General features: G+C 42.2%; 1 protein-coding gene across 3 annotated transcripts; it reads left to right on the top strand.

Annotated features, from left to right (window-relative positions):
- Nucleotides 1-5: 5 nt before the first annotated feature.
- LOC110525408 (guanine deaminase) lies at nt 6-23644 on the top strand. Of its 3 annotated transcripts, XM_036979548.2 has the most exons (15): nt 6-136; nt 1365-1512; nt 5225-5313; nt 5437-5608; nt 7739-7826; nt 11745-11850; nt 13301-13328; nt 13522-13629; nt 13788-13895; nt 19309-19406; nt 19829-19896; nt 21894-22040; nt 22422-22543; nt 22752-22779; nt 22978-23644. In XM_036979548.2, exons 4-15 carry the CDS (start codon nt 5447-5449, stop codon nt 23046-23048), a joined length of 1134 nt encoding a protein of 377 aa, XP_036835443.1. In that variant the 5' UTR covers nt 6-136; nt 1365-1512; nt 5225-5313; nt 5437-5446; the 3' UTR covers nt 23049-23644. The 3 variants fall into 3 exon arrangements, with proteins under 3 accessions (XP_036835443.1, XP_090093287.1, XP_036835442.1); XM_090237161.1 differs by having other exon boundaries at nt 122-1512; XM_036979547.2 differs by lacking the exons at nt 6-136; nt 1365-1512 and adding an exon at nt 4254-4591.
- Nucleotides 23645-27242: the final 3598 nt, after the last annotated feature.

Here is a 27242-nt window from a genome sequence, read left to right as displayed (position 1 = left end):
AGTCCTATGTGATATCAATTGTCATGTTTTGATAGGTTTAAGGAAGCGTTATCCTGTCGTGTTTTAAAGTACAATTGACAAGCATTATGGTGACCCTGCAGCATTTCCCATTGAAAAAAGATAACGAGTGCGTTCGGTAAGTATTCAGACCTTGACTCTTTCCACTTGTTACGTTACGGCCTTATTCTAAAATGGATTCAATTGTTTTCCTCCCCCTTAAATCTACACGCACTACCCCATAATGACAACGCTAAAACAGGTTTTTAGAAATGAAACTAAAACGGAAATTTCACATTTACAGAAGTATTCATACCCTTTACTCAATACTTTTGTCGATGCACCTTTGGCAGTGATTACAGCCTCGAGTCTTCTTGAGTATGGTGTTACAAGCTTGGCAGACCTGTATGTGGGAAGTTTCTCCCATTCTTCTCTGCAGATCATCTCAAGCTCTGCCAAGTTGGATGGAGAGCGTCGATGCACAGCTATTTTCAGGTCCTTCAGAGATGTTTAATTGGGTTGAAGTCCGGGCTTTGGCAGGGCCACTCAAGGACATTGAGACTTGTCCTGAAGCCATTCCTACATTGTCTTGGCTGTGTGCTTAGGGTTGTTGTCCTGTTGGAAGCTGAACCTTCGCCCCAGTCAGGTCCTGAGCACTCTGGAGCAGGTTTTCATCAAGGATCTCTCTGTACTTTTCTCTGTTCATCTTTCCCTCGATCCTGACTAGTCTCCCAGTCCCTGCTGCTGAAAAAAATTCCCACAGCATAATGCTGCCACCACCATGCTTCACCATAGGGATGCTTGGCATTCAGGCCAGAGTTCAATCTTGGCTTCATCAGACCAAAGAATCTTGTTTGTCATGGTCTGAGAGTCCTCTAGGTGCCTTTGGGCAAACTCCAAGCGGGCTGGCATGTACTTTTTACTGGGGAGTGGCTTCCGTCTGGCCACACTACCATAAAGGCCTGATTGGTGGAGTGCTGCAGAGAAGGTTCTCCCATCTCCACAAACTAACTCTGAAGCTCTGTCAGAGTAACCATCGGGTTCTTGGTCACCTCCCTGACCAAGGCCCTTCTCCCCCGATGGCTCAATTTGGCCAGGCATCCAGTTCTAGGAAGAGTTTTGGTGGTTCCAAAATTCTTCCATTTAAGAATGATGGAAGCCACTGTGTTCTTGGGGACCTTCAATGCTGTAGATATTTTGTTGTGCCCTTTTTAAGCCTTGAGACGGATTGTGTATGTGTGCCGATCAAGGGGTGAATGAGCAAGACAAAAGATTTAAGTGCTTTTGGACTGGGTATGGCAGTAGGTGCCAGGCGCATCTGTTTGTGTTAAGCACTGCAACACTGCTGTGTTTTTCATGCTCAACAGTTTTCTGTGTGCATCAAGAATGATCCACCACCCCAAGGACATCCAGTTAACTTTACACCACTTTGGGAAGCATCGGAGTCAACATGGGCCAGCATCCCAATGGAACGCTTTCAACACCTTGTCCTGACGAATTGAGGCAGTTCTGAGGGTAAGGGAGGTTATTATATATTGTTATTTAAGCTCTTTGCTTCCCTCTGTTGGCCATGGTGGGACATCGTCTCTCAGTTCTCTCACTTTCAGGATAAGTCTATGGGGACATTGAGTCATACTAACTTGTTACCGTGCTATTACCAGAATTCATTGATGATCTCAGAGTGGGTTTTATTTAGTGCCTTTAGTAATGCTCACATGGGTTTGTTCTGCTTTTTCAAACTTACGTAATCGAAAACGCATGATCAAAAGTCCAGTGACATGCTCTAACTTAAGGGGACAGACCCAAATAACAAAACTGTTTCCTTACCTTGAAAGCATAGTCTAATATGCAAATGCAGTCCTTCCTTGAGCACAGTCTGCTTTAAAACACTACAGTGACTAGTCTGTTAATGCTAGAAAGGCTGTCTTGCTATCAATTGAAACCTTAGTGTGCATGTGCTTTGAAATATGAATAGTGTTTAAATTTAAGAATACTATTTTATTTACATTTATGAATGATAAAAAATATAACCAATGTTTCTAAAAGGCACCGTTACAGGCTTTGGTTTTCGATTTCGAGTTTGGTTGGCACAGGTGATATTCAAGAGCTGTACAGCCCATGCTTCAGTTGGCATAAGAGATGTTTAAAGAGCTACATAGCTATTTAAGTTAAAGCCTTTTTTGTTTTGTTTCCCCTGTTTGGCTCGCTCCACGTTTTTGTTTTTATTCCCTAAATGTTTTTGTTTTGTTTCCCCTGTTTGGCTCGCTCCACGTTTTGTTTTTATTCCCTAAATGTTTTTGTTTTTTATTTTGTCTATCATGCAGATCTAGTGGGAGTCCATGGCGAGGGTTTAAGACCCTACTTGAGTTTGCTTGGCCAGCACCCAGTGAGTAAGGAACCCCCATGGATGCCTTTCACAAGCCGTTTTAAAACCACACCAGCTTTGTTTTGGTTGTCAGTGGCTCATTTGTTAGATCCCTTTTTCACTGGAGTAACATTTTTTTTGTTATTGTGGAACTTAACAGTGCCCCTTTTTTGATTTTGTTCATTAGACATTTTAAACTCCAAGCACAGCCTCTGGAAGTAGTGCACTGAGCCTTTTAATAGTCCCGTATTAGTGAACCCATATAGTAATTTGTAGGTTTGTGCAAATTATTTATTTCAGCAAGGCCCCCCCTAGCAGGCTGACTAAGTGTCTCACATTTGTTGAGTGCTCTCTACTACTTCTATATTGTTTTCTCAATAATTGTTTTGAATGCAGATTTTAAATGTATGCCAAACACCCCTCCCCAATGAACCTTTCTATGAATTTAATTTCTGGAAGATCCAAAACAAACTTTGGACCAAACTCTCACATTGGAATGCCCAGGGAGATTCAGTGTTGAAGCAGTGGGCTTTTAGTGCTGAACCAGCAACTGTTTGAAATGGTCTGGATTATGACATAAGTTGCTTAATATCTGTCTTTTTTGTCATTTCATTTGAAGATATTGGCTAATTTACATGACCCATTGGGCCATATCAAGTACTATTAGTCATTGGTAGGATACCAATCTCTTGATAGTTTCAACCATATTTTGAAGCAATATAATTTGTTTTACAAACATGTTTAAGTAACCTAAAATGTATAGTTATGACGGGTTTAGTCATATGAACTAAATTCACAAGGCAGTTATAAGTGATATCCTTTTGAAACCAAGTGGCTACCATTGGGATGTTTTTCAAACTATGTAGTTGCCATTTAATTATTAGTTTGACCATTTAACTGGGTATTCGATGTCTTTAACACATCATTCGGTTCCCTTCCTAAGTCATTGGAAAAGCTCCTTGGTCTTTGTGGTTGATTATGGGGGTATAAGCCTATTTTAAAAATCTAACTTGACTAATGAACTAATTTAGGCTTCTGCAACAAAGGTGGTGAATATTATTCAAGATATTTCTTTACCTCCCCTCCCATTTTACAATTTTGTTTAAAAAAAATCGAGTCCCTAGGAGTGATCGAGGTAAGTCTATAGTATATAGGCTATACCTCACTCTCCTCTCACCTGTTACCATGTCTACGCACCACGTGGAGAACACGTCTAGGCAATTCCAAAAAATTGCTTACGGAGACTGGAGAGCGACACTATGATACGAAAATGATTAATGCATCATTGCTCATGCATAATAACCTATTTTGATAAGCCTGCTATAAGCTAATAATAACAAAATGAATGACATAAGTTTCATTATTTTACAATCAACATAATTTGAACAACTTCTTGCGATGTATGCTAAATAGTTGTAGGTTAGATGTTGATTTGGGAGTGTAATGTCTTAATAGCCTCATTGTACAGGGATTTGTTTATTGTAAGCAGACTACATCTTGGCGATCTGTCAACAAACGAACGAGGGGATTCTGCCCCGGGTGATTCGCGTTAGCGTTGATTGCATTCGTTTTGGAACCGCCTTGCCTCCCGGGTGTGAGCCAGGTGTCCCGTTTTGGACTGCGAAATCGGCTCAAAACAAAAGTTCTGTGTGTAGGATTTTGTGTTCACACGCAAAATAGATTGCTTAGGATAACCACTTAAACTGCCTTCCCAATGAAAACTAGTTTGAAAATGCTATTATATTTTATGGAAAATATATGTACGTTTATGAAAGCTGCATCATGCTGCCTTGTTGACAATATTACCGAGTGGAGCAGATTAGCCTATACTGTTCGATTTGAGGCTCCTCCCTCACCGCTTTTATCCGTTTGTCACGGGCCATAGCCCGGTGCACTTAATCATGTCCCTCAATATGTGGAGAGAAAAAAACGCTATGACTGTCCATGCGGGCGCACGCTTATTGGCTAGTCCCACTGTGCCTACAGGTGGAGTCCCTCCTTGGTGCGCAGAAGACTGCCCACTATCATCGGCGAGTATAAAGCTTAGACGCGATTAATTTTATTATCAAACTGCCCGAACCTGCTTTTTGCCATTTAACAAAGATGAGCTCCAACGAATCCGCTGCGGGAATTGCGCACGTCTACAGGGGAACATTTGTGCACGCCACCTATCACACAGCCGTGGAAATTCTGGAGGATGGGCTACTGGGAGTCGACACCGAGGGAAAGGTCTGTCACAGAAGGAAATTGTGAAACTGTATTTTAATATCTCTTACGTGCAGCATACATTTTCAATTAATTTAGAAATGGGCAGGCAAAGGTATGTAGGCAAAAATAACTTGAATTTTAAACTTGATTAGCCTAATTTACATAATACACTTACATGTTTTTCTAGTCTTGTATCCATTATGTATTTGTTGTCCGAGTCTGTACATTTTACAAACATGCATAGGCTCTGGAAATATTTTCAAAAGACTGACAAACTTTGTCAAACACACATTCCCCCAAACCAAAATTGTATTTAGCATTGTGTGATCTACACAAATAAAATTTTCTTACAATTAAACTGGTTTGTCTTCTTTTTATCTATTATAATTGTGCGATGTTTAACTCGAGTATAACTAGGGTTACCCATGAGCGGGAGATGTATAGGCTCCAAAGGACCTGTGTGACATGTAGTCAGACTTTGTAACCCCCCCATGAAGGGATTTGATGTGTAATCTAATGCATTTCTTAATTGCCTCTGTGTTACAATAGTTTACTTAACAGTATATGGATAAATTATATTTAAATGAATTGAACACCTTGTTGAGTCTAGCTGGCTCTGTTGCTCTAATCTCTGTTTGGTTCTTATGCTGACAGATTGCTTTCATTGGGAGTGGGAAGGAAGTGGACCGTCTGTCACAGAAGTGGGGTTTTGAGGCCTTTGCTGTTACACAGCTTGGACAGCAGTGAGTGAAGAGTCCTTCCTATGAGAGTAACACTGATTCCAAATACTTCACTACATCTGTTGGTGACAGAACACATCCCAGTTATTACCCTAAAGCCCATTTTGTTGTCATCGATGTCTGTAGTGAGTTCTTCATGCCAGGGATGGTGGACACCCACATCCACGCATCTCAGTACAGCTATGCAGGCACAGCCCTTGACATGCCCCTGCTACAGTGGCTCAACATGTACACCTTCCCAGTGGAGGCCTGCTACAAAGACCTGGAGTTCGCCCGCAACGTCTACACCCATATTGTGGTGAGCTGTCTGGGCCACACGAACACACCTCAGCCCATAGAAGTCATCAGTGCCCTATTCAGAATGCAAGAAAACAAACAGAGAAGGGACTACCTGAACTTGTCTAATAAGAAACTCACTAAATGTTTTACAACGTATGCCATTGCACATCCAAATGAACACAACCCACTAGTAGATTTCAGATTAGCATAGAAGACCCTAGACAATTCTTATCCCCATTTCCTATTCTAAATGTTTGTAAGACTAACTTTATAATTTTAAAGCCTTGTATGGCAGAGGTTAATATGGCAGTGACAAAGGACATGCAGGAGCAGTAAACATTTCTCTCGCTTTTCGGAATTGACTGCTGCGCAGGGAGAGGAACACACGTGTGTTGGAAGTCGGGGCATAGGAAGACCAATAACAAATGGCTAAAGGTTAATAACGCGATAGTTTTTGCTTCAAAGCTGGTTTGTTATATAAGCTAAAACTTCAAAAGTAAACTATCACTGCACTATGGGCTCGATTCCGACGTAGAAATTCCGCCTTTCTTACACATTCCGCCTTTCCTAACCACTTCTCAGTATTTGGTATTCAGACTTACCTTTATGAAGGTGCGTAACAGGCTTTTCAGATGTAGTTCCCTTGCACGAGGAGAATATATGTAAACCCTTCCACTTGATGGCTAACATATTTTCTCAGAGTTTTCATTCAATTGGGTTTTCAGTACATTTTTCTTAATTAAACCATCCCTTTTAAATACCTTTTTATTTTAAAGTTTGTCGACAGACTCACTAGAATATATGGAGAGAACGGGTTCAGAATATCAGGAATCAATGAAAGAAAACCATCTAAATATATGCATATTCATCTCCGATTTAAAAAAAGGCTCTGGTTTTGTAGATTATTTAGGGTTAGGAAAGTATTTTTAAGAATCATAAACTGGTTTGAAGAGCCTTTATGCACTAAGTGGTTTGATTCATTCTGAAAATTGCCCTTTTTTTTAACCCATGGCAATATTGGAAGATTAGTGTACATAGAATTAAAATAGGGAGAATAGTGTACTATAGTAGGCTATACCCTCTTATATTGCCTCCACTAACCATTGTATAATGAAAAGTACTGCGCCATCGTCGGGTTCAAACATCCGTCGGGTTCAAACTGTTATTTTACCCTCTGCGCCATAACGATTATATTAGCCTACCTGTCATTCATTTTTTTTTTATCAACCTTTACTAATGATCCTCAGCAACAAAAAAAACACATGGCTGTAATGGCGTTTAGAGGATGCAAATGAAGGAAAATTAAGAAATGGAATGAAAATATAGCCTATACCAACTGAAGGGGACTAACAGTAAATTCACAGTTGAATGTGTGTGGTTATTAGCCCTACTGACGGTCGATACTGATGGTGGCTTATATTTAACATGGTAGGAAACAAAGTCGGGGTAGCCTATAATTAAGACATTCGAGAGTGCCCATCCCTGCAAGTTAAAAGGCTGTAAAATGTTTATTCTGCATAATAGCACAGTACATAAAATGTAATGTGGGAAAGTTTGCTGCTATATGACTGGTTTCACATTTGTCTCCAGCGCCTTTAAGATAAAAATGTCAACAAAAAAAGTGTCATTTTTATTTACAATTATCCAAACGGATTACTAATTTACCTAGCTGTTAGCAAGTTATGAATTACAGTGCATGGAGAATGGTGTTGTTTCTATCTGAAAAAAAATTAAGTTGATGCTTTTTACACTTGGAACCAACTGGTAGTTTCGCTAGACCTTTTTCATGGTTTCCTTATGTGTAAAGTGGTGGCCACATCTTAATTTATGCGATCTCCGCCCAAAACGAATAGCAGGTGAATAGCATGATATTCTAATGCTTAAGTTTAGGGTCAGAATACGCATAGAGAGAAGTGCATAAAAGGGAATTACGTTCCATTTCCTCGTGCTTAACTCAGGTTGGAATTGGCCCTATGCCTTTTAAGGTTGTTTCCTTGGCTACCAAAAGTGAAGCTCACAGAGTGGGACAGTGGCATAGAACACCTGAAATCCAGATACATTGTTACACACAGGCTTGGGCAGGTGACATTGCAGTGAGAAAGGGGTGTGAATACGGTCTGAATACTAATGCAATACCTGTCTATTTCAGAAAAGAACCCTGAGAAATGGTACGACTACGGCCTGCTACTTTGCCACCATACACACCGATGCTTCTCTCCTTTTGGGCCAAATCGCAAGTGAGAACACATAAACACACATGTGCACACACACACACACACACTCTCTACTGCTCACTTGTGCTCACTTGCACAAGGACCCAGGCATGTATATAGTTAGAGTGTAGGAGGTTATTGAACTGGGCCTAAACATTAACCTTAGTCACAAAGTGTACAACTGTACCTGGAATACACACACGCCTCCGCTGAGCAAGTTATGTCAAATAGTATCAATCCCAGTCTCTTGTTTAAAAGGGAACTTGAACTCCACTGCTCTTTCGTATGTTTTCTTTAGACAGGAAAGTAGGTAGACCGATAGCAGGGGATAGACAGAATCAAAAATGGAAGTGTGGGGTTTCTAACACTCGCTGCAGGAGGATACAAGTCATCTGGAGGCGGCTGTCTTGCTTTGTTTTGTAGTTAAGAAATGAAACATTGTCAATTACTTATGTCAGTGTGAGCTGTCAGTTAGGGGAATCTAGTGTGAACTTTTTGTTAATTTGCTGCATGCTGTCATTATGGTTACCTGCTGTAAAGAAAAGTACTTTTGCGAACACCAGCTCAGAACAATAAATTATCATAGGGTTTTGTATGTGGAAGAGTAAGTAGAATTTGTCACTTTCTCATCCACTAACTGTATGCCTGGTACAGTGCCTTGCGAAAGTATTCGGCCCCCTTGAACTTTGCGACCTTTTGCCACATTTCAGGCTTCAAACATAAAGATATAAAACTGTATTTTTTTGTGAAGAATCAAGTGGAACGACATTTATTGGATATTTCAAACTTTTTTAACAAATCAAAAACTGAAAAATTGGGCGTGCAAAATTATTCAGCCCCCTTAAGTTAATACTTTGTAGCGCCACCTTTTGCTGCGATTACAGCTGTAAGTCGCTTGGGGTATGTCTCTATCAGTTTTGCACATCGAGAGACTGAAATTTTTTCCCATTCCTCCTTGCAAAACAGCTCGAGCTCAGTGAGGTTGGATGGAGAGCATTTGTGAACAGCAGTTTTCGGTTCTTTCCACAGATTCTCGATTGGATTCAGGTCTGGACTTTGACTTGGCCATTCTAACACCTGGATATGTTTATTTTTGAACCATTCCATTGTTGATTTTGCTTTATGTTTTGGATCATTGTCTTGTTGGAAGACAAATCTCCGTCCCAGTCTCAGGTCTTTTGCAGACTCCATCAGGTTTTCTTCCAGAATGGTCCTGTATTTGGCTCCATCCATCTTCCCATCAATTTTAACCATCTTCCCTGTCCCTGCTGAAGAAAAGCAGGCCCAAACCATGATGCTGCCACCACCATGTTTGACAGTGGGGATGGTGTGTTCAGCTGTGTTGCTTTTACGCCAAACATAACGTTTTGCATTGTTACCAAAAAGTTACATTTTGGTTTCATCTGACCAGAGCACCTTCTTCCACATGTTTGGTGTGTCTCCCAGGTGGCTTGTGGCAAACTTTAAACAACACTTTTTATGGATATCTTTAAGAAATGGCTTTCTTCTTGCCACTCTTCCATAAAGGCCAGATTTGTGCAATATACGACTGATTGTTGTCCTATGGACAGAGTCTCCCACCTCAGCTGTAGATCTCTGCAGTTCATCCAGAGTTATCATGGGCCTCTTGGCTGCATCTCTGATCAGTCTTCTCCTTGTATGAGCTGAAAGTTTAGAGGGACGGCCAGGTCTTGGTAGATTTGCAGTGGTCTGATACTCTTTCCATTTCAATATTATCGCTTGCACAGTGCTCCTTGGGATGTTTAAAGCTTGGGAAATCTTTTTGTATCCAAATCCGGCTTTAAACTTCTTCACAACAGTATCTCGGACCTGCCTGGTGTGTTCCTTGTTCTTCATGATGCTCTCTGCGCTTTTAACGGACCTCTGAGACTATCACAGTGCAGGTGCATTTATACGGAGACTTGATTACACACAGGTGGATTGTATTTATCATCATTAGTCGTTTAGGTCAACATTGGATCATTCAGAGATCCTCACTGAACTTCTGGAGAGAGTTTGCTGCACTGAAAGTAAAGGGGCTGAATAATTTTGCACGCCCAATTTTTCAGTTTTTGATTTGTTAAAAAAGTTTGAAATATCCAATAAATGTCGTTCCACTTCATGATTGTGTCCCACTTGTTGTTGATTCTTCACAAAAAAATACAGTTTTATATCTTTATGTTTGAAGCCTGAAATGTGGCAAAAGGTCGCAAAGTTCAAGGGGGCCGAATACTTTCGCAAGGCACTGTATGTTTATCCTTTGGTGGTTGCATCGCTCCTCCTAAAAATCGTCCAAAGATTACCCTTCTATCTGTGGATTAATTGTCAGGGGTAGAGGACCTTGTGCATTTCAGGTAAAATAACAACCCAATGTTTGTCTCAGGACAAATTAGCTAGCAACAGCGAGCTAGCTAGCTAAATTGCCATAAACGTTTAATGCTTTTTTGACCTGCCCCCAAATTGAATATAGTTGGTTCACAGACTTGGAGTAACTGTAATCCATTACGTTACCAGCAAACAATATTGTAATCAGATTACAGATATTTAAATATATATATATATTACTTTTAAAATCAGATTTGTTTGCAAACATCCTTTGACACCTTTGTTTTTTATTTCAATAAAATCCAAATCAGCATTGAAAAAAGTTGAAGTTTGTTCAGCCTGAGCAAGTCTGACCACAAGTCGGAGACGACTATGATGACACACCAAAAGAGTTCCAATGGCGCGACTGCTGTCCGTATCCAAAGTTTATCCAACTTGAAAAACACTTGGCGGTAAGGACAACGGCAGTGGTGTAGCCTATATACAGATATCACTTATTGATATCTACATAGCGCATTGATGTGAATCAGACTGCCTATCAAGCATTGTTTTTGCGACCAGTGGACCGCCAGTTAAAAATGCTCTCTTGCAACAGCTGCATAATGCAGATCCCATCCTTAGGAATAAAAGTTTGATAGAGGTTCTCCCAACTCCTCCGTGCTATTGTGCTCCATACTGTGGGGCTTTTATTGCTATATCTAATTCGTGCTGATTCAAAAACCTATGTCCATAGGTCTAATGGACAGATCCTCAAACTCGGTCCCTTTTGATAGACTAAAATTAAAGAGTATTCAAAGTGTCACCAAGAAACAATTTAAACAATAGGCTTATGCAGCCTATGGCATACATTTTTCACATGCAAATAGCACTTTTCAGTAGTGCTCAAAGCATGTCATTCTATGAGCAATATTTCTCGAAACAGAGACCAATCAATCCTCCATGAAAACAAGATCATATAAACAATAGGGTAGGCTAATAACAATTTGGCTAATCTATATTTCCAAGTCCTATTCTTGAAGATCAAGGGGTAATAAATTAATTATTACTGGAAATCTGTCCGACTTTGGTTTTTAATGTAAAGATATAGCCTAATCTTATTATTTTCTTTAGTAAAAAAAAAGATGGGTTAGAAGAAGCCTATGGCAAGCTATGTAAACTCTAACATTGATTTATCCTGCAATAGATGTCGTCCAATTGGTAATATTCATTTTTGGCTTCTTCTAATGCCTCTTAAGGGGAAGTAACAAAGTAATCAGATTACGTTACTGAGTTTGTATAATTCCAATGTTACTTTACTGATTTCAATGTTTGTCAGGTAACTAGTAATTGTAACGGATTACATTTAGAAAGTAACCTACCCAAACCTGTTGGTTCAGAGTTAATTTTGATATTTAACCTACGTCTCCTGATAGCACAAGGTGTGGGTTGGACAAAATCAACATGCGCACGCGTGGTCTGGTCAGCATGTTAGCTTTAGTTTATTATGTAAGTTATTCCACGATGCTTAATGAACAACATCACAAAGGTCACTTCTGAGTCCAGTCTGGTACAGTCATGACAAGTGCTACTCGTCATACCGATTTTGGTTACCTTTGCCAATGTTTCTTGTCATTGCAGACGATTTTGGACAGCGTGCCCTTGTGGGTAAGGTGTGTATGGACACAAACAACTTTTTCCCACATTACAAAGAGACGCTAGACGAGTCCGAAGGGGAAACTAACAGGTAGGTAATAAACTCAGCAAAAAAAGAAACCCTGTCTTTTAAAGATAATTTGGAAAAATCAAAATAACTTCACAGATCTTTATATTGTAAAGGGTTTAAACACTGTTTCCCATGCTTGTTCAATGAACCATAAACAATTAAAGAACATGCACCTGTGGTCGTTAAGACACTAATAGCTTACAGAAGGTAGGCAATTAAGGTCACAGTTATGAAAACTTAGGACACTAAAGAGGCCTTTCTACTGCCCCTGAAAAACACAAAAAGAAAGATGCCCAGGGTCCCTGCTCATCTGCGTGAGAATGCCTTAAGCATGCTGCAAGGAGGCATGAGGACTGCAGATGTGGCCAGGGCAATAAATTGTAATGTCCATACTGTGAGACGCCGAAGACAGCGCTACAGGGAGACAGGACGGACAGCTGATTGTTCTCGCGGTGGCAGACCGGATAACAACACCTGAACAGGATCGGTATATCCGAACATCACACCTGCGGGACAGGTACAGGATTTTTATTTTATTATGGCAACAACTGCCCGAGTTACACCAGGAACGAACAATCCCTCCATCAGTGCTCAGACTGTCCTCAATAGGCTGAGAGAGGCTAGACTGGGGGCCTGTAGGCCTGTTGTAAGGCAGGTCTTCAACAGACGTCACCGGTAACAACATCTCCTATGGGCACAAACCCACCGTTGCTGGACCAGACAGGACTGGCAAAAAGTGCTCTTCACTGACGAGTCGCGGTTTTGTCTCACCAGTGGTGATGGTCGGATTTGCATTTATCATCGAAGGAATGAGCGTTACAAGGAGGCCTGTACTCTGGAGCGGGATTGATTTGGAGGTGGAGGGTCTGCCATGGTCTGGGGCGGTGTGTCAGTGTTCTGCCATGTCAAGCGACGAGCTAGACCTTATTAATTGTTTCATAGTGTGTAAAGGTAGGGTCTTTATGAGGGAATTAAGTTACGGTCAGAATACGGTGTATCTGTGGACACACCTCCGCCACACAATTTATTTGATCTCCACCTCAAACAAAGAGATGGTTAATTTTGTCATGCTTAAATTCATAAAAACGGAATTAGGTTCCATATACGCACGCTTAACTCGGGTCGGATTTCCCCCTAGGAAGCAAACCGAACGAAACGGGGAGGGAGGGACCTACCTGAATTTGTACAATATAAACATTTTTTTGTTGTAAAAACAACAACCGTTTGGAGTAATTGGTGTCTGTTGCACCATTTTTTTGCCATGGTCGAAGATTTTTCTATTTTGCAACGGTGCAACATTTGCGCGGCTTATAATTACTACACCTCAGCAGTCTCAACTCATAATTACTACACCTCAGCAGTCTCAACTCCTGGCAAGTGTTTACTTGGTGTGTAAACACCAAGGTGTCTCGTAATACAACATTCTTTTGACGAAGGAAAAACACTTTGATATATTGTTTTGTTGGTCTAGGTTCATTGGTGAGCTCTTGAAGAAGAAGGTAAGACTCCTTTGCCTCGCTAGAACATAATCTAAGAGAACATGTACAAGTCAGTGGAAAACTCATGTAGGCATTGTATCCCATTCCCTCAATACAAAACCAAAATAGCACAAGCACATTTGTGATCCGAATCTGTAAAAGGAGCTTTTTATGGTGTTTCTCACTGGGTGTATTTCTGTCTTGTTTGGGGCAGTACCCCCTTGTAAGGCCAGTGGTGACCCCGCGTTTCGCCCCGTCCTGCTCCGCCACTTTGCTGGGCCACCTGGGAGAGATCGCCCAGAACAACGACCTGCACATCCAGGTGAGCCTTGCTCACATGTTGTCACGGCAACCGAGTCGAGGATCCCATGGAGTGTTGCTTTGAAGATACTTTATTTGTCTACCTTTCTCTTGCTTTCATACACATTGATAATCACCTGAACATTCAAACAATTAATTGATCTTCTCTGTGATCCTCAGAGTCACATCAGTGAGACGAAGGAGGAGGTGAATCTGGTGAAGGAGCTGTTCCCAGACTACGACTCCTACACAGATGTCTACCACAGACACAACCTTCTCACAGACAAGGTTAGCCTATTGCGCACACACCACCTCACCTCAAAGACATTCTATTGATAATGAAAATCATAATATTGCTAATGATGGGGGCGACAGTTCTAAGGATCATTATGATATTGGTGATGGTGAAAATGATGACAATGATGAATAGTGCATTCGGAAAGTATTCAGACCCCTTCACCTTTTCCATGTTACAGCCTTTCATTTTTTTTTAAATAATCTCATCAATCTGCACACAATCAATACCTTATAATGACAAAGCACAAACTGCTTTTTAGAAGTTATTGCAAATGTATTCAACATTTTAAAAAACTGATCAAATGTACATAAGTATTCAGACCCTTTTCTCAGTACTTTGTTGAATCACCGTTGGCAGCAATTACAGCCTCGCCTCTTCTTGGGTACGATGCTACAAGCTTTGCACACCTGTATTTGGGGAGCTTCTCCCATTCTTCTCTGCAGATCCTCTCAAGCTCTGCCAGGTTCAAATCAAATCAAATTTTGTTTGTCACATACACATGGTTAGCAGATGTTAATGCGAGTGTAGCGAAATGCTTGTGCTTCTAGTTCCGACAATGCAGTAATAACAAGTAATCTAACTAACAATTCCAAAACTACTGTCTTATACACAGTGTAAGGGGATAAAGAATATGTACATAAGGATATATGAATGAGTGATGGTACAGAGCAGCATAGGCAAGATACAGTAGATGGTATTGAGTACAGTATATACATATGAGATGAGTATGTAAACAATGTGGCATAGTTAAAGTGGCTAGTGATACATGTATTACATAAGAATACAGTCGATGATATAGAGTACAGTATATACTTATGCATATGAGATGAATAATGTAGGGTAAGTAACATTATATAAGGTAGCATTGTTTAAAGTGGCTAGTGATATATTTACATTTCCCATCAATTCCCATTATTAAAGTGGCTGGAGTTGAGTCAGTGTCAGTGTGTTGGCAGCAGCCACTCAATGTTAGTGGTGGCTGTTTAACAGTCTGATGGCCTTGAGATAGAAGCTGTTTTTCAGTCTCTCGGTCCCAGCTTTGATGCACCTGTACTGACCTCGCCTTCTGGATGATAGCGGGGTGAACAGGCAGTGGCTCGGGTGGTTGATGTCCTTGATGATCTTTATGGCCTTCCTGTGACATCGGGTGGTGTAGGTGTCCTGGAGGGCAGGTAGTTTGCCCCCGGTGATGTGTTGTGCAGACCTCACTACCCTCTGGAGAGCCTTACGGTTGAGGGCGGAGCAGTTGCCGTACCAGGCGGTGATACAGCCCGACAGGATGCTCTCGATTGTGCATCTGTAGAAGTTTGTGAGTGCTTTTGGTGACACGCCGAATTTCTTCAGCCTCCTGAGGTTGAAGAGGCGCTGCTGCGCCTTCTTCACAATGCTGTCTGTGTGAGTGGACCAATTCAGTTTGTCTGTGATGTGTATGCCGAGGAACTTAAAACTTGCTACCCTCTCCACTACTGTTCCATCGATGTGGATAGGGGGGTGTTCCCTCTGCTGTTTCCTGAAGTCCACAATCATCTCCTTAGTTTTGTTGACGTTGAGTGTGAGGTTATTTTCCTGACACCACACTCCGAGGGCCCTCACCTCCTCCCTGTAGGCCGTCTCGTCGTTGTTGGTAATCAAGCCTACCACTGTTGTGTCGTCCGCAAACTTGATGATTGAGTTGGAGGCGTGCGTGGCCACGCAGTCGTGGGTGAACAGGGAGTACAGGAGAGGGCTCAGAACGCACCCTTGTGGGGCCCCAGTGTTGAGGATCAGCGGGGAGGAGATGTTGTTGCCTACCCTCACCACCTGGGGGCGGCCCGTCAGGAAGTCCAGTACCCAGTTGCACAGGGCGGGGTCGAGACCCAGGGTCTCGAGCTTGATGACGAGCTTGGAGGGTACTATGGTGTTGAATGCCGAGCTGTAGTCGATGAACAGCATTCTCACATAGGTATTCCTCTTGTCCAGATGGGCTAGGGCAGTGTGCAGTGTGGTTGAGATTGCATCGTCTGTGGACCTATTTGGGCGGTAAGCAAATTGGAGTGGGTCTAGGGTGGAGGTGATATGGTCCTTGACTAGTCTCTCAAAGCACTTCATGATGACGGAAGTGAGTGCTACGGGGCGGTAGTCGTTTAGCTCAGTTACCTTAGCTTTCTTGGGAACAGGAACAATGGTGGCCCTCTTGAAGCATGTGGGAACAGCAGACTGGTATAGGGATTGATTGAATATGTCCGTAAACACACCGGCCAGCTGGTCTGCGCATGCTCTGAGGGCGCGGCTGGGGATGCCGTCTGGGCCTGCAGCCTTGCGAGGGTTAACACGTTTAAATGTCTTACTCACCTCGGCTGCAGTGAAGGAGAGACCGCATGTTTTCGTTGCAGGCCGTGTCAGTGGCACTGTATTGTCCTCAAAGCGGGCAAAAAAGTTATTTAGTCTGCCTGGGAGCAGGACATCCTGGTCCGTGACTGGGCTGGATTTCTTCCTGTAGTCCGTGATTGACTGTAGACCCTGCCACATGCCTCTTGTGTCTGAGCCGTTGAATTGAGATTCTACTTTGTCTCTGTACTGACGCTTAGCTTGTTTGATAGCCTTGCGGAGGGAATAGCTGCACTGTTTGTATTCGGTCATGTTACCAGACACCTTGCCCTGATTAAAAGCAGTGGTTCGTGCTTTCAGTTTCACGCGAATGCTGCCATCAATCCACGGTTTCTGGTTAGGGAATGTTTTAATCGTTGCTATGGGAACGACATCTTCAACGCACGTTCTAATGAACTCGCACACCGAATCAGCGTATTCGTCAATGTTGTCTGACGCAATACGAAACATGTCCCAGTCCACGTGATGGAAGCAGTCTTGGAGTGTGGAGTCAGCTTGGTCGGACCAGCGTTGAACAGACCTCAGCGTGGGAGCCTCTTGTTTTAGTTTCTGTCTGTAGGCAGGGATCAACAAAATGGAGTCGTGGTCAGCTTTTCCGAAAGGGGGGCGGGGCAGGGCCTTATATGCGTCGCGGAAGTTAGAGTAACAATGATCCAAGGTCTTTCCACCCCTGGTTGCGCAATCGATATGCTGATAAAATTTAGGGAGTCTTGTTTTCAGATTAGCTTTGTTAAAATCCCCAGCTTCAATGAATGCAGCCTCCGGATAAATGGTTTCCAGTTTGCAAAGAGTCAAATAAAGTTCATTCAGAGCCATCGATGTGTCTGCTTGGGGGGGGATATATACGGCTGTGATTATAATCAAAGATAATTCTCTTGGTAGATAATGCGGTCTACATTTGATTGTGAGGAATTCTAAATCAGGCGAACAGAAGGATTTGAGTTCCTGTATGTTTCTTTCATCACACCATGTCACGTTAGCCATAAGGCATACGCCCCCGCCCCTCTTCTTACCAGAAAGATGTTTGTTTCTGTCTGCGCGATGCGTGGAGAAACCCGGTTGGATGGGGAGTGTCGCTGCACAGCTATTTTCAGGTCTCTCCAGAGATGTTAAAGTCCGGGCTCTGGTTGGGCCACTCAAGGACATTCAGAGACTTGTCCCGAAGCCACTCCTGTGTTGTCTTGGCTGTGTGCTTAGGGTTGTTGTCCTGTTGGAAGGTGAACCTTCGCCCCAGTCTGATAACCTACTCCAGAGCGGGCAGGACATCATCAAGGATCTCTCTGTACTTTGCTCTGTTCATCTTTCCCTCAATCCTGACTAGTATCCCAGTCCCTGCCACAGAGGGCACGACAAAACCTATTCCCCCTCAGGAGACTGAAAATATTTGGCATGGGTCCTCATTTCCTCAAAAGGTTTTACAGCTGCACCATCGAGAGCAACCTTACAGGTTGCATCACTGCCTGGTATGGCAACTGCTCGGGCCTCCGACCGCAAGGCACTACAGAGGCTAGTGTGTACGGCCCAGTACAGCACCGGGGCCAAGCTTACTTCCATCCAGGACCTCTATACCAGGCGGAGTCAGAGGAAGGCCCATTGTCAGACTCTAGACACCCTAGCCATAGACTGATCTGTCTGCTACCGCATGGCAAGCGGTACCGGAGCGCCAAGTCTAGGTCCAAGAGGCTTCTAAACAGCTTCTACCCCCAAGCCATAAGATTCCTGAACAGCGAATCAAATATCTACCCAGACTATTTGCATTGCCCCCCCCCCCCCCCCCGTTTTACACTGATGCTACTCTGTAATTATCTATGCATTGTCACTTTAACTCCACCTACATGTACATATTAACTAAATTACCTCGACACTGGTGGCCCTGCACATTGACTCTGTACCAGTACCCCTTGTATATAGCCACACTTGTTATTTACTGCTGCTCGTTTAATTATTTGTTATTCTTACTTTTTTTCGTGGTATTTTCTTAACTGCATTGTTGGTTAAGAGCTTGTAAGTAAGCATTTCACTGAGGTCTACATCTGTATTTGGCGCATGTGACAAAAACAATTTTATTTGAAAAACATCCCAACAGCATGATGCTGCCACATTGCTTCACCGCAGGGATGATATTGGCCAGGTGATGAGCATTTCCTGGTTTCCTCCGGACATTGCCCTTGGCATTCAGGCGAGTTCAATCTTGGTTTTGTCCAACCAATGAATCTTGTTTTTCATGGTCTAAGAGTCCTTTAGGTGCCTTTTACTGAGGAGTGGCTTCCGTCTGGCCACTCTACCATAAAGGCCTAATTGTTGGAGTGCTGCAGAGAGATGGTTGTCCTTCTGGAAAGTTCTCCCATCGCCACAAAGGAACTCTGGAACTCTTGTCAGAGTGACCATCGGATTCTTGATCACCTCCCTGACCAAGGTCCTTCTCCCCCGATTGCTCAGTTTGGCAAGGCAGCCAGCTCTAGGCAGAGTTTTGGTGGTTCCAAACTTCCATTTATGACTGATGGAGGCCACTGTGTTCTTGGGGACCTTAAATGCTGCAGAAATGTTTTGGTACCCTTACCCAGATCTGTGCCTCGACACAATCCTGTTTCGGAGCTCTATGGCTTGTTTTTTCCCCCTCTGACATGCACTGTCAACTGTGGGACCTTATGTAGACAGGTGTGTGCTTTTCCAAATCATGTGCCATTCAATTGAATTTACCGCAGGTGGACTCCAATCAAGTTGTAGAAACATCTCATGGATGATCAATGGAAATAGGATTCACCTGAGCTAAATTGAGTCTCATAGCAAAGGGTCTGAATTCTTATGGAAATAAGTTATTTCTGTAAAAACTGAAAAAAGACACTTGTTTTTCGCTTTGTCATTATGGGGTATTGTGTGTAGATTGATGAGAAAAAGAATATATCCATTTTAGAATAAGGCTGTAACGTAACAACATTTTAAAAAAGTGAATGGGTCTGAATGCTTTCCAATGCACTTTAATGATGTGGTAACGGTAGTAAGGATAATGATGATATTGATGATGATGGTTCCCAGACGGTGATGGCTCATGGTTGTCACCTGACCGATGGAGAGCTGAAGCTGTTCAGGGAGACAGGGGCGTCCATCGCTCACTGTCCCAATTCCAACATCTCGTAAGTGTTTCTCCTTCCACACCTAAAGTCTAGGCTCGGCCTTAATTTAGGTGCTCTCTGACACCTGAAGTTGCATGGGAAGTTGTCCCTGGTCTTCCTTGTACTCCTGGGCAAAGGATTAGTCAGCCCTTTGCCCTGAGGGGCCAAAATGTATCTGTTACAGTATCCAGAGGACTGACTATTGAATAATCCTATATTATCCATGTTTGGTATCTATCTGAAACTTGTTCACTGAGGATAACTGATGCTATCTTGAGTGCTGATATGATATTGAGTATCACTGCTGAGTTCTTAACTGCATAGGGTAAAATTATATAAAATAAGAATCTGATTTATTTATAAATCCTCAACCATTGTCTTTCACCTGTCCATATTCTGTTTCTTTTTTTCTCTCTCTCATTTCCCTGAATTTTCCTCTCCAGGTTGTGCAGTGGTATGCTAGATGTCCGCAGGGTTCTGAACCACAAAGTAAAGCTAGGGCTTGGTACAGGTGAGTCCATGACAAAACAGATAATTTTCCTTTTACCTGAGACTACAGTGTTCTATATAGTTAAAAAAAATCTGTGTACTGTATCCAAAAAAACTATTACAATGTTGAAATAAACAGTTGAAGTCGGAAGTTTACATACACTTAGGTTGGAGTCATTAAAACTCGTTTTTCAACTGCTCCACATTTCTTGTTAACTATGGTTTTGGCAAGTCAGTTAGGACATCTACTTTGAACATGACACAAGTAATTTTTCCAACAATTGTTTACAGACAGATGTTTCACTTATAATTCACTGTGTCATGATTCCAGTGGGTCAGAAGTTTACATACACAAAGTTGACTGTGCCTTTTAAACAGCTTGTAAAATTCCAGAAAATGATGTCATGGCTTTAGAAGCTTCTGATAAGCTAATTATCATCATTTGAATCAATTAGAGTTGTACCTGTGGATGTATTTCAAGGCCTACCTTCAAACTCAGTGCTTATTTGCTTGACATCATGGGAAAATCTAAAATCAGCCAAGGCCTCAGAAAACAATTTGAGACCTCTACAAGTCTGGTTCATCCTTGGGAGCAATTTCCAAACGCCTGAATGCTGTTCTGTCTCCTAGAGATGAACGTACTTTGGTGCAAAAAGTGCAAATTAATCCCAGAACAACAGCAAAGGACCTTGTGAAGATGCTGGAGGAAATGGGTACAAAAGTATCTATACCCACAGTAAAACAAGTCCTATATAGACATAACCTGAAAGGCCCCTCAGCAAGGAAGAAGCCACTGCTCCTGAACTGCCTTAAAAAAGCCAGACTACGATTTGCAACTGCACATGGGGACAAAGATCGTAGTTTTTGGAGAAATGTCCTCTGGTCTGATGAAACAGACATGGTGTTTGGTGGAAAAAGGGGGAGGCTTATATGCCGAAGAACACCATCCCAACTGTGGGTGTGGCACGGGGGTGGCAGCATCATGTTGTGGGGATGCTTTGCTGCAGGAGGGACTGGTGCACTTCACAAAATAGATGGCTTTATGAGGGAGGAAAATTGTGGCTATATTGAAGCAACATCTCAAGACATCAGTTAGGAAGTTAAAGCCTGGTTGCAAATGGGTCTTCCAAATGGACAATGACCCCAAGCATACTTCTAAAGTTGTAGCAAAATGGCTTAAGGACAACAAAGTCAAGGTATTGGAGTAGCCATCACAAAGCCCTGACCTCAATCCTATAGACAATTTGTGGGCAGAACCAAAAAAGCGTGTGCGAGCAAAGAGGCCTACAAACCTGACTCAGTTACACCAGCTCTGTCAGGAGGAATGGGCCAAAATTCACCCAACTTATTGTGGGAAGCTTGTGGAAGGCTACCTGATACGTTGGACCCAAGTTAAACAATTTAAAGGCTATGCTACCAAATACTAATTGAGTGTATGTAAACTTCCGACCAACTGGGAAAGTGATGAAAGAAATAAAATGTGAAATAAATAATTCTCTATACTATTATTCTGACATTTCACATTCTTAAAATAAAGAGGTGACCCTAACTGACCTAAGATGGAGTTTTTACTCTGATTAAATGTTATGAATTGTGAAACTGAGTATAAATGTATTTGGCTAAGGTGCATGTAAACTTCCGACTTCAACTGTACCTGAACTTTCCATGTTAGAAATGTGCAACTAAATCAAGGCAATCGTGATTGCGTTTATATGATCTGATGTGTCCAAGTGCTCCTCAAGATTTATTTTTCAAGTGACAGATTATTTTGATTAAACGTTTTATGAAATATAGGCTTACGCTCATATTCTTACAATTCGTTTTTTTACATTCGGCATTAGAGAACCTAGACGAAAGTTGACGATTTCTGTTATCAAACTGGCTTGACACTAACGTTTGACTGATTTGATAGTTTATTTTAGCACACAGGTGCATGTAATCTCCCGTTAGTATAGTTTTAAGAAAACATGCTTTTATCTGTGTATTCACCCGTGCGTGTATCTATGTCCGGCCTTGTAGATGTGGCAGGAGGATACTCTCCTTCTATGTTGGATGCTGTGCGGAGAACACTGGACACCTCTAAAGCCTTGACCATCCAGGACACCCAGTACCACACGCTCACCTTCGAGGAGGTCTTCAGACTGGCCACACTGGGAGGCAGCCAAGGTGGGAGACTTGTCTGGAGGGGGGTGAGGTGGAAGGGCTGTTATCACCGTCATTAAATCAATACATGAATGATCGGATACATGATTTATGAATTAATACAGATGCATGCGCTCAAAAGTTACTTTACAAAACGCCTGTGCTGGAGCATCGCTACATCGACAAACTGTCTTGCAGGGGACGTCAAGCAAACAATTGTTTGCAATCATCTAAACTGCAATAAAATACATAGGAGACATTTCTGAAATATGACTGTGCAGGTACATCCACTTTGCGCTACAGTCAAACATTTGAATGCACCCAATGGTTTATTTGTTTCATTATTGATCAATTATTAATAATTGATTAATATTCTGAGCTCTGGCTTGATTGTTTGGTTTGTAGCCCTGTCCCTGGATGAGAATACAGGAAACTTTGAGGTGGGGAAAGACTTTGATGCTCTGCGGGTGAACACGGATGCGGCAGGAGGACCCATTGACCTCATCAATCACGGGGAAGGGCCTAAGGTAGAGACCAATACATAGAGCAATCTTTTGGCTTCCAGTGGTGTGGACATATTGAGTCATTGTATCTAAACCAAGTCAAACCAGGTCTTATTAAATGTGTGACTCGTATCAGACTTAAATCCAAATGACAGGATTCTACTCCACAACTCAGAAAGTGACTGATTCACTCACCGGACATGACATTCATCTTGACTCCATGTGATTTCAGGTGCTCCTGGAGAAATTCTTGAATTTGGGTAAGTGTTTCATCTCTGTTACTGTCTCTCTCACACAATAGGTTGCATGTATTCAGAGTTTGGTAGTTGGGGCTATGACGTGCCATGGAAGTATTGCCCCATCCGGGTCTAAAAACTGGGTCCTTGATTTCCAAAACTCTTGATGAGGTTTTTAAGTGTAAGGTGTTTTTTATTTCCCCCTTTCTATTCCTTCTTCAGGGGATGATCGTAATATTGTGGAGGTGTACGTGGCAGGGAAGCGAGTGGTCCCATTCGTAGAGAGACCATAGATTTGGGATTTGTTGTTGGCTTGTTGTCATCTGTCCCAGTCAGAACCCTCTGCCAGTCTACCTGACTGCTTTTGTAACAGGATACGAGGTGATTGGAAAATGTGTTCAACTGGAGGTATTATTACGATGCGTGTTCAGTCATCTTATGTACTTACATACAGTACAATTCAATAGATGGTAATGCTGTTAAGTGATACTTGCAAGACCATTGTGCAGGTTATGGTTTTCTTTTAAGTTGTTACATTGTTTCCCATGCACCTGGGTCTTTTTTTACATTTCTAAGTCAAGGGAAATGTGTGTGTGTTTCTGAATGCATTTGTAGCTTTGTATGTGTCCAGCTTAAATTCTTCTTAAACGTAAAACCCACAATGTAGCTTTAGGAGACATTCTAATATATTGAGTCTAATAAATGTATAATGTATCCTTGTTGATTATGATCATTGACTGTATTTAAATCTTTATTTTATGTACTTGGTTTTATCCTATGTTATTGTGTCACTGCTGTTCTGTGCTACAGTGCTGAGTTTTGTAACAAAAGCTACAAACTAAAAAGGGAAAAGATTTCAGAAATATTTTATTAAAGAGTATTTGCAATATTTTAAGGCTAAATTTGTCTCGTTTCTTTACATTTAACACATTATTGATAAATCCCCACAATAAAACAACCGATTCTATTAAAATATACAATGCCCCCAGACCCACCTGCAGAGAGGCTGGTCCCCTGTAGCTCAGTTGTAACTCAGTTGGTAGAGCATGGCACTTGCAACGCAAGGATAGTGGGTTTGAATTTCGCACCCACAAATAAGCAGTTTATTGCCTACAACGGGTCTAATCCTGATTGGTTAAAACCGCATTCCAGCTGGTGTCTATTCCACCAGTTACCACCAGCTAAATCTGACGTTAAAATGCCTATTTACTCTGTTCTATCCGACTGCGCAATCTACTAATCTCCACATTATCCACATTTCCTTTAGACTAACATTTCGTTTTCAACAGCAGATATAGTGTATAAACTTTGCAGTCTGTCTCTGACATGTGCAACATTGTTTCAATATTCAAATTCGAGCTCCAGCTGTCCCATAGTAATGAACGGAGTCAGGATGAGACAGACAGCGTTTCTCAGAGTTGAAATCATGAATCAGCTGGCACTTAATGGATATGTACAGTACAAAGACATGTAGATTGAAGAAAAAAAATAAAAGTCAAACGAAACTAAGTGTAGTTAGTTTGTAGTCTTTCTGGGCCCAGTTTGAAGTGTGTTAGCTGTGTTATTGTCTAGCTCCTCCAAACACTGGCTTCTTGGGCATTATCACTTAATTGTAGGTTTGGTCTATGAATGTGCTGTTTGTTGGCAACGGTAGCCCTAAAGTCAAAAGTTTATTCAATGTAGCCTACAGTTGATACGTGTTATATTATGGACTTGTCTGTATGAAGTAATGTGTAAGGCTATTGAAAGGTGTTTGTGTAAACTGTAGATTTATTGGAAAGTTATGCTGTTGGAGAGTGTAATATATTTTCAATACCTGCTAGAATAATGGCACTTGTGTTCTTGATGACATCTCTCGAATCAGCGAAACACCAGCTGAGTTAGATGTCTCTTCCGTGCCATGATCGAGCTCAGGGCTGAGAAACGGGGAGTGAGGAAGATTTGAGGATGATGATCACCCTCCCCCATTGGCCCAGCTGTGTCTAGATTATCATAGGTATGACCTGGCGGAGAACATGAAGGAAGTATGGGTCAAATACAATGCCGACAACTACATGGATCAGTACTCCTTCAGATGCATCATGGGCCCCTTTTAACTTGCTTCGTGAGTATCACGGGAACTGGAAGCGATTGTGTATGCTGCCAAATCTGTTAATTTCTAAATGTGCACACAATTTGACCAGTTTGCCACCTCAACCTGGTCCCGTAGTGGTCTCTATGGAGACGGCGTCGGGCTTCTGAGCAGCCTGGAACTGAGCGGCTGCTGGGCAGGGAGCCCGGACAAGATGAGACAGTTACAGAGGATGGACACCAGGAGGCGACGTAAACACATGTCCAAGTGATGATACATCGAACAGGCACCCTCATTCACACATACTATGTTATATTGTAGAACAGTGGTTCCCAACCTGGGGTACTTGGCCTATCCACAGGGGTTATTTGAGAAGACTCATGAGACTATATTTCAGGGCAGAGCAAAATTCAGTTAACGATAACCAAAAAAGCTTGGGAACCACTGTAGATATCCACTGAACACTATAGTTCGTTATAAAAATACATGTTTTAAACAAGATTCTTTGTCGTAGCTTTTTAATGACTCATTTATATTGCATGAAATTAAATTCTAAAATGACAATACTGCACTGAGTCTACAATACATTCAAATATATTTTCACCTTTAAAGTTGGTGACTTGGTGGTTTATTACTTGACTTTCGCTGCTGCCATGACTCCAAGTCAATTCAAAAGTAAACTGAATTCCAATTTTTCCACATTGAAGAGAATTGGAATTTCAGTGTACTTCCTGAATTAAAATGGGAATTCACCCCAACCCTGGTTACCAGTTTCAAAGGTAGTAATGTAAAACTAGGGAAGATCTCAAATGCAATATTCTTGCGTCATCTCCTTCTCAAAACCTATTGGAGGATAAGGTCAGAGGGGTGGGACCTCATTCAATGGGTTTTGAGAAGGAGACGAGGAGTATGCAATTGAGATCTTCCCTATGTCAAGACGAATAGCACGTTCCTTTATTTCTCAGTCAGTGAAAAGCTGTGACCTTTGGACCTACAATTGACCTTTTAATCATGTTAATGCAACACTTGATTTTCAGAATTGGTTATTTTTTCCCCATCCCTGCATACCAGCTCTTCAATCATTCATCCACTGATTTGTCTACATGCTCTCCTTTTGTCAATCTTCCCCTCTCTCAATGACACAAATCCTGTGACCACTCCTATAATTTCAGTTGGAGAATCTTAATTGCATAGTCTTCTCTTCACCTCATTCTCAAAACCCATTGGAGGTCAGAGGAAGGACATCTGGCTCTCACCCAATGGGTTTTTAGGAGGCGAGAATGCAACAGATTCTCCCAGTGACTGAAAGGAAGCTTCCTAGATGGCTACTGACACACCTAGGTCAATAGCATGCCTAAAAACTCATGACTCCCTATCCTTTTCTCTTTATCCATCCTGGGCAAAAGTGAGGGATGCCTGTTAAGGGAGATGATGAAGTAGAACAGGGTAGTGAGCAAGTATTACTGTTTGTTTAGTTCTGTATAGTTTAGTGTTCTGTATGGTAAGGGAGTGTCATAGTTAGGACCAGGCTTAGAGTTCAGTGATGGTACCTCGGGTCAACCAATCTCAAACATGCCCATCCCTACGTTCATGGTGAACTCTCAAAGGCCTCCCACTTCCCCCTATTGCCCTCCTTGTGAGCTTGCTCTCTCACCCTGGATTAAAATCCAATCCCTAAACCCTCCTGTAGAATTGAGGATTGTATAGATAGCCGTGTGGAAATGTCATATTGCTTCTAAATCTAAAATGCAAGATGAAGCTATTACCATACTGCTTATCCAATCCCTTCAGATCTACAGGAGTGCCTTGGGTGTAGAGGCTAGTGGTTGATTTGGAACAATCTCCTTCCTACCGTAGTTCCCCTAGCTCTCCCCTTGTCCCCTCAGTCTACTGTGGGGAGTTAAGAACACTAAGGTGCATTCATGTTAAATCCACATCTGTCACACTGAGCTAGCTTTCCAGACATGTGACAGATAAGACATTAGGGGTTCCCCAGGGGATAGATGGGTCGCTGTCCCAACCCTCAGAGGGAGGCTACGGGACCTTCCCAGCTGTTCCTGAGTGAGGTTGAACAGAACGTTGGTTCTCTGATCCTCCTGCTCATGTCCCATATCAGCTGTCCTCCTCCCTGCTCAGACAGAGGGGTGACGGTGAGGTACTGGGGGGGCTTACTCACCCTCTCCCGGCCTCAGCTGCCAGCGTGACACCATCTGCCAACACACTGCCCCAAGCATGTGACAGGTGTGCCTCCAAACAGTCTGACTGGCACACATTCACCTCTACCCAGGCAATCATTTTTCCTTAACCAACCTCTACTTGTAATGCTATAGCAAAGTTGAGCTCACGGGAGCAATAGGAAACAGATACACTGATGTGGGATCCTGATCCAAATGGCATCGTTGAACAAGTGAAGCTA

Source organism: Oncorhynchus mykiss, chromosome 6 (assembly GCF_057628025.1).
Source record: "Oncorhynchus mykiss isolate SJ-2025 chromosome 6, ASM5762802v1, whole genome shotgun sequence".
In the NCBI taxonomy this organism is placed as follows: domain Eukaryota; kingdom Metazoa; phylum Chordata; class Actinopteri; order Salmoniformes; family Salmonidae; genus Oncorhynchus; species Oncorhynchus mykiss.
Note: the sequence above shows the minus strand (reverse complement) of the source record. Positions and strands in the feature narration are given on the sequence as shown.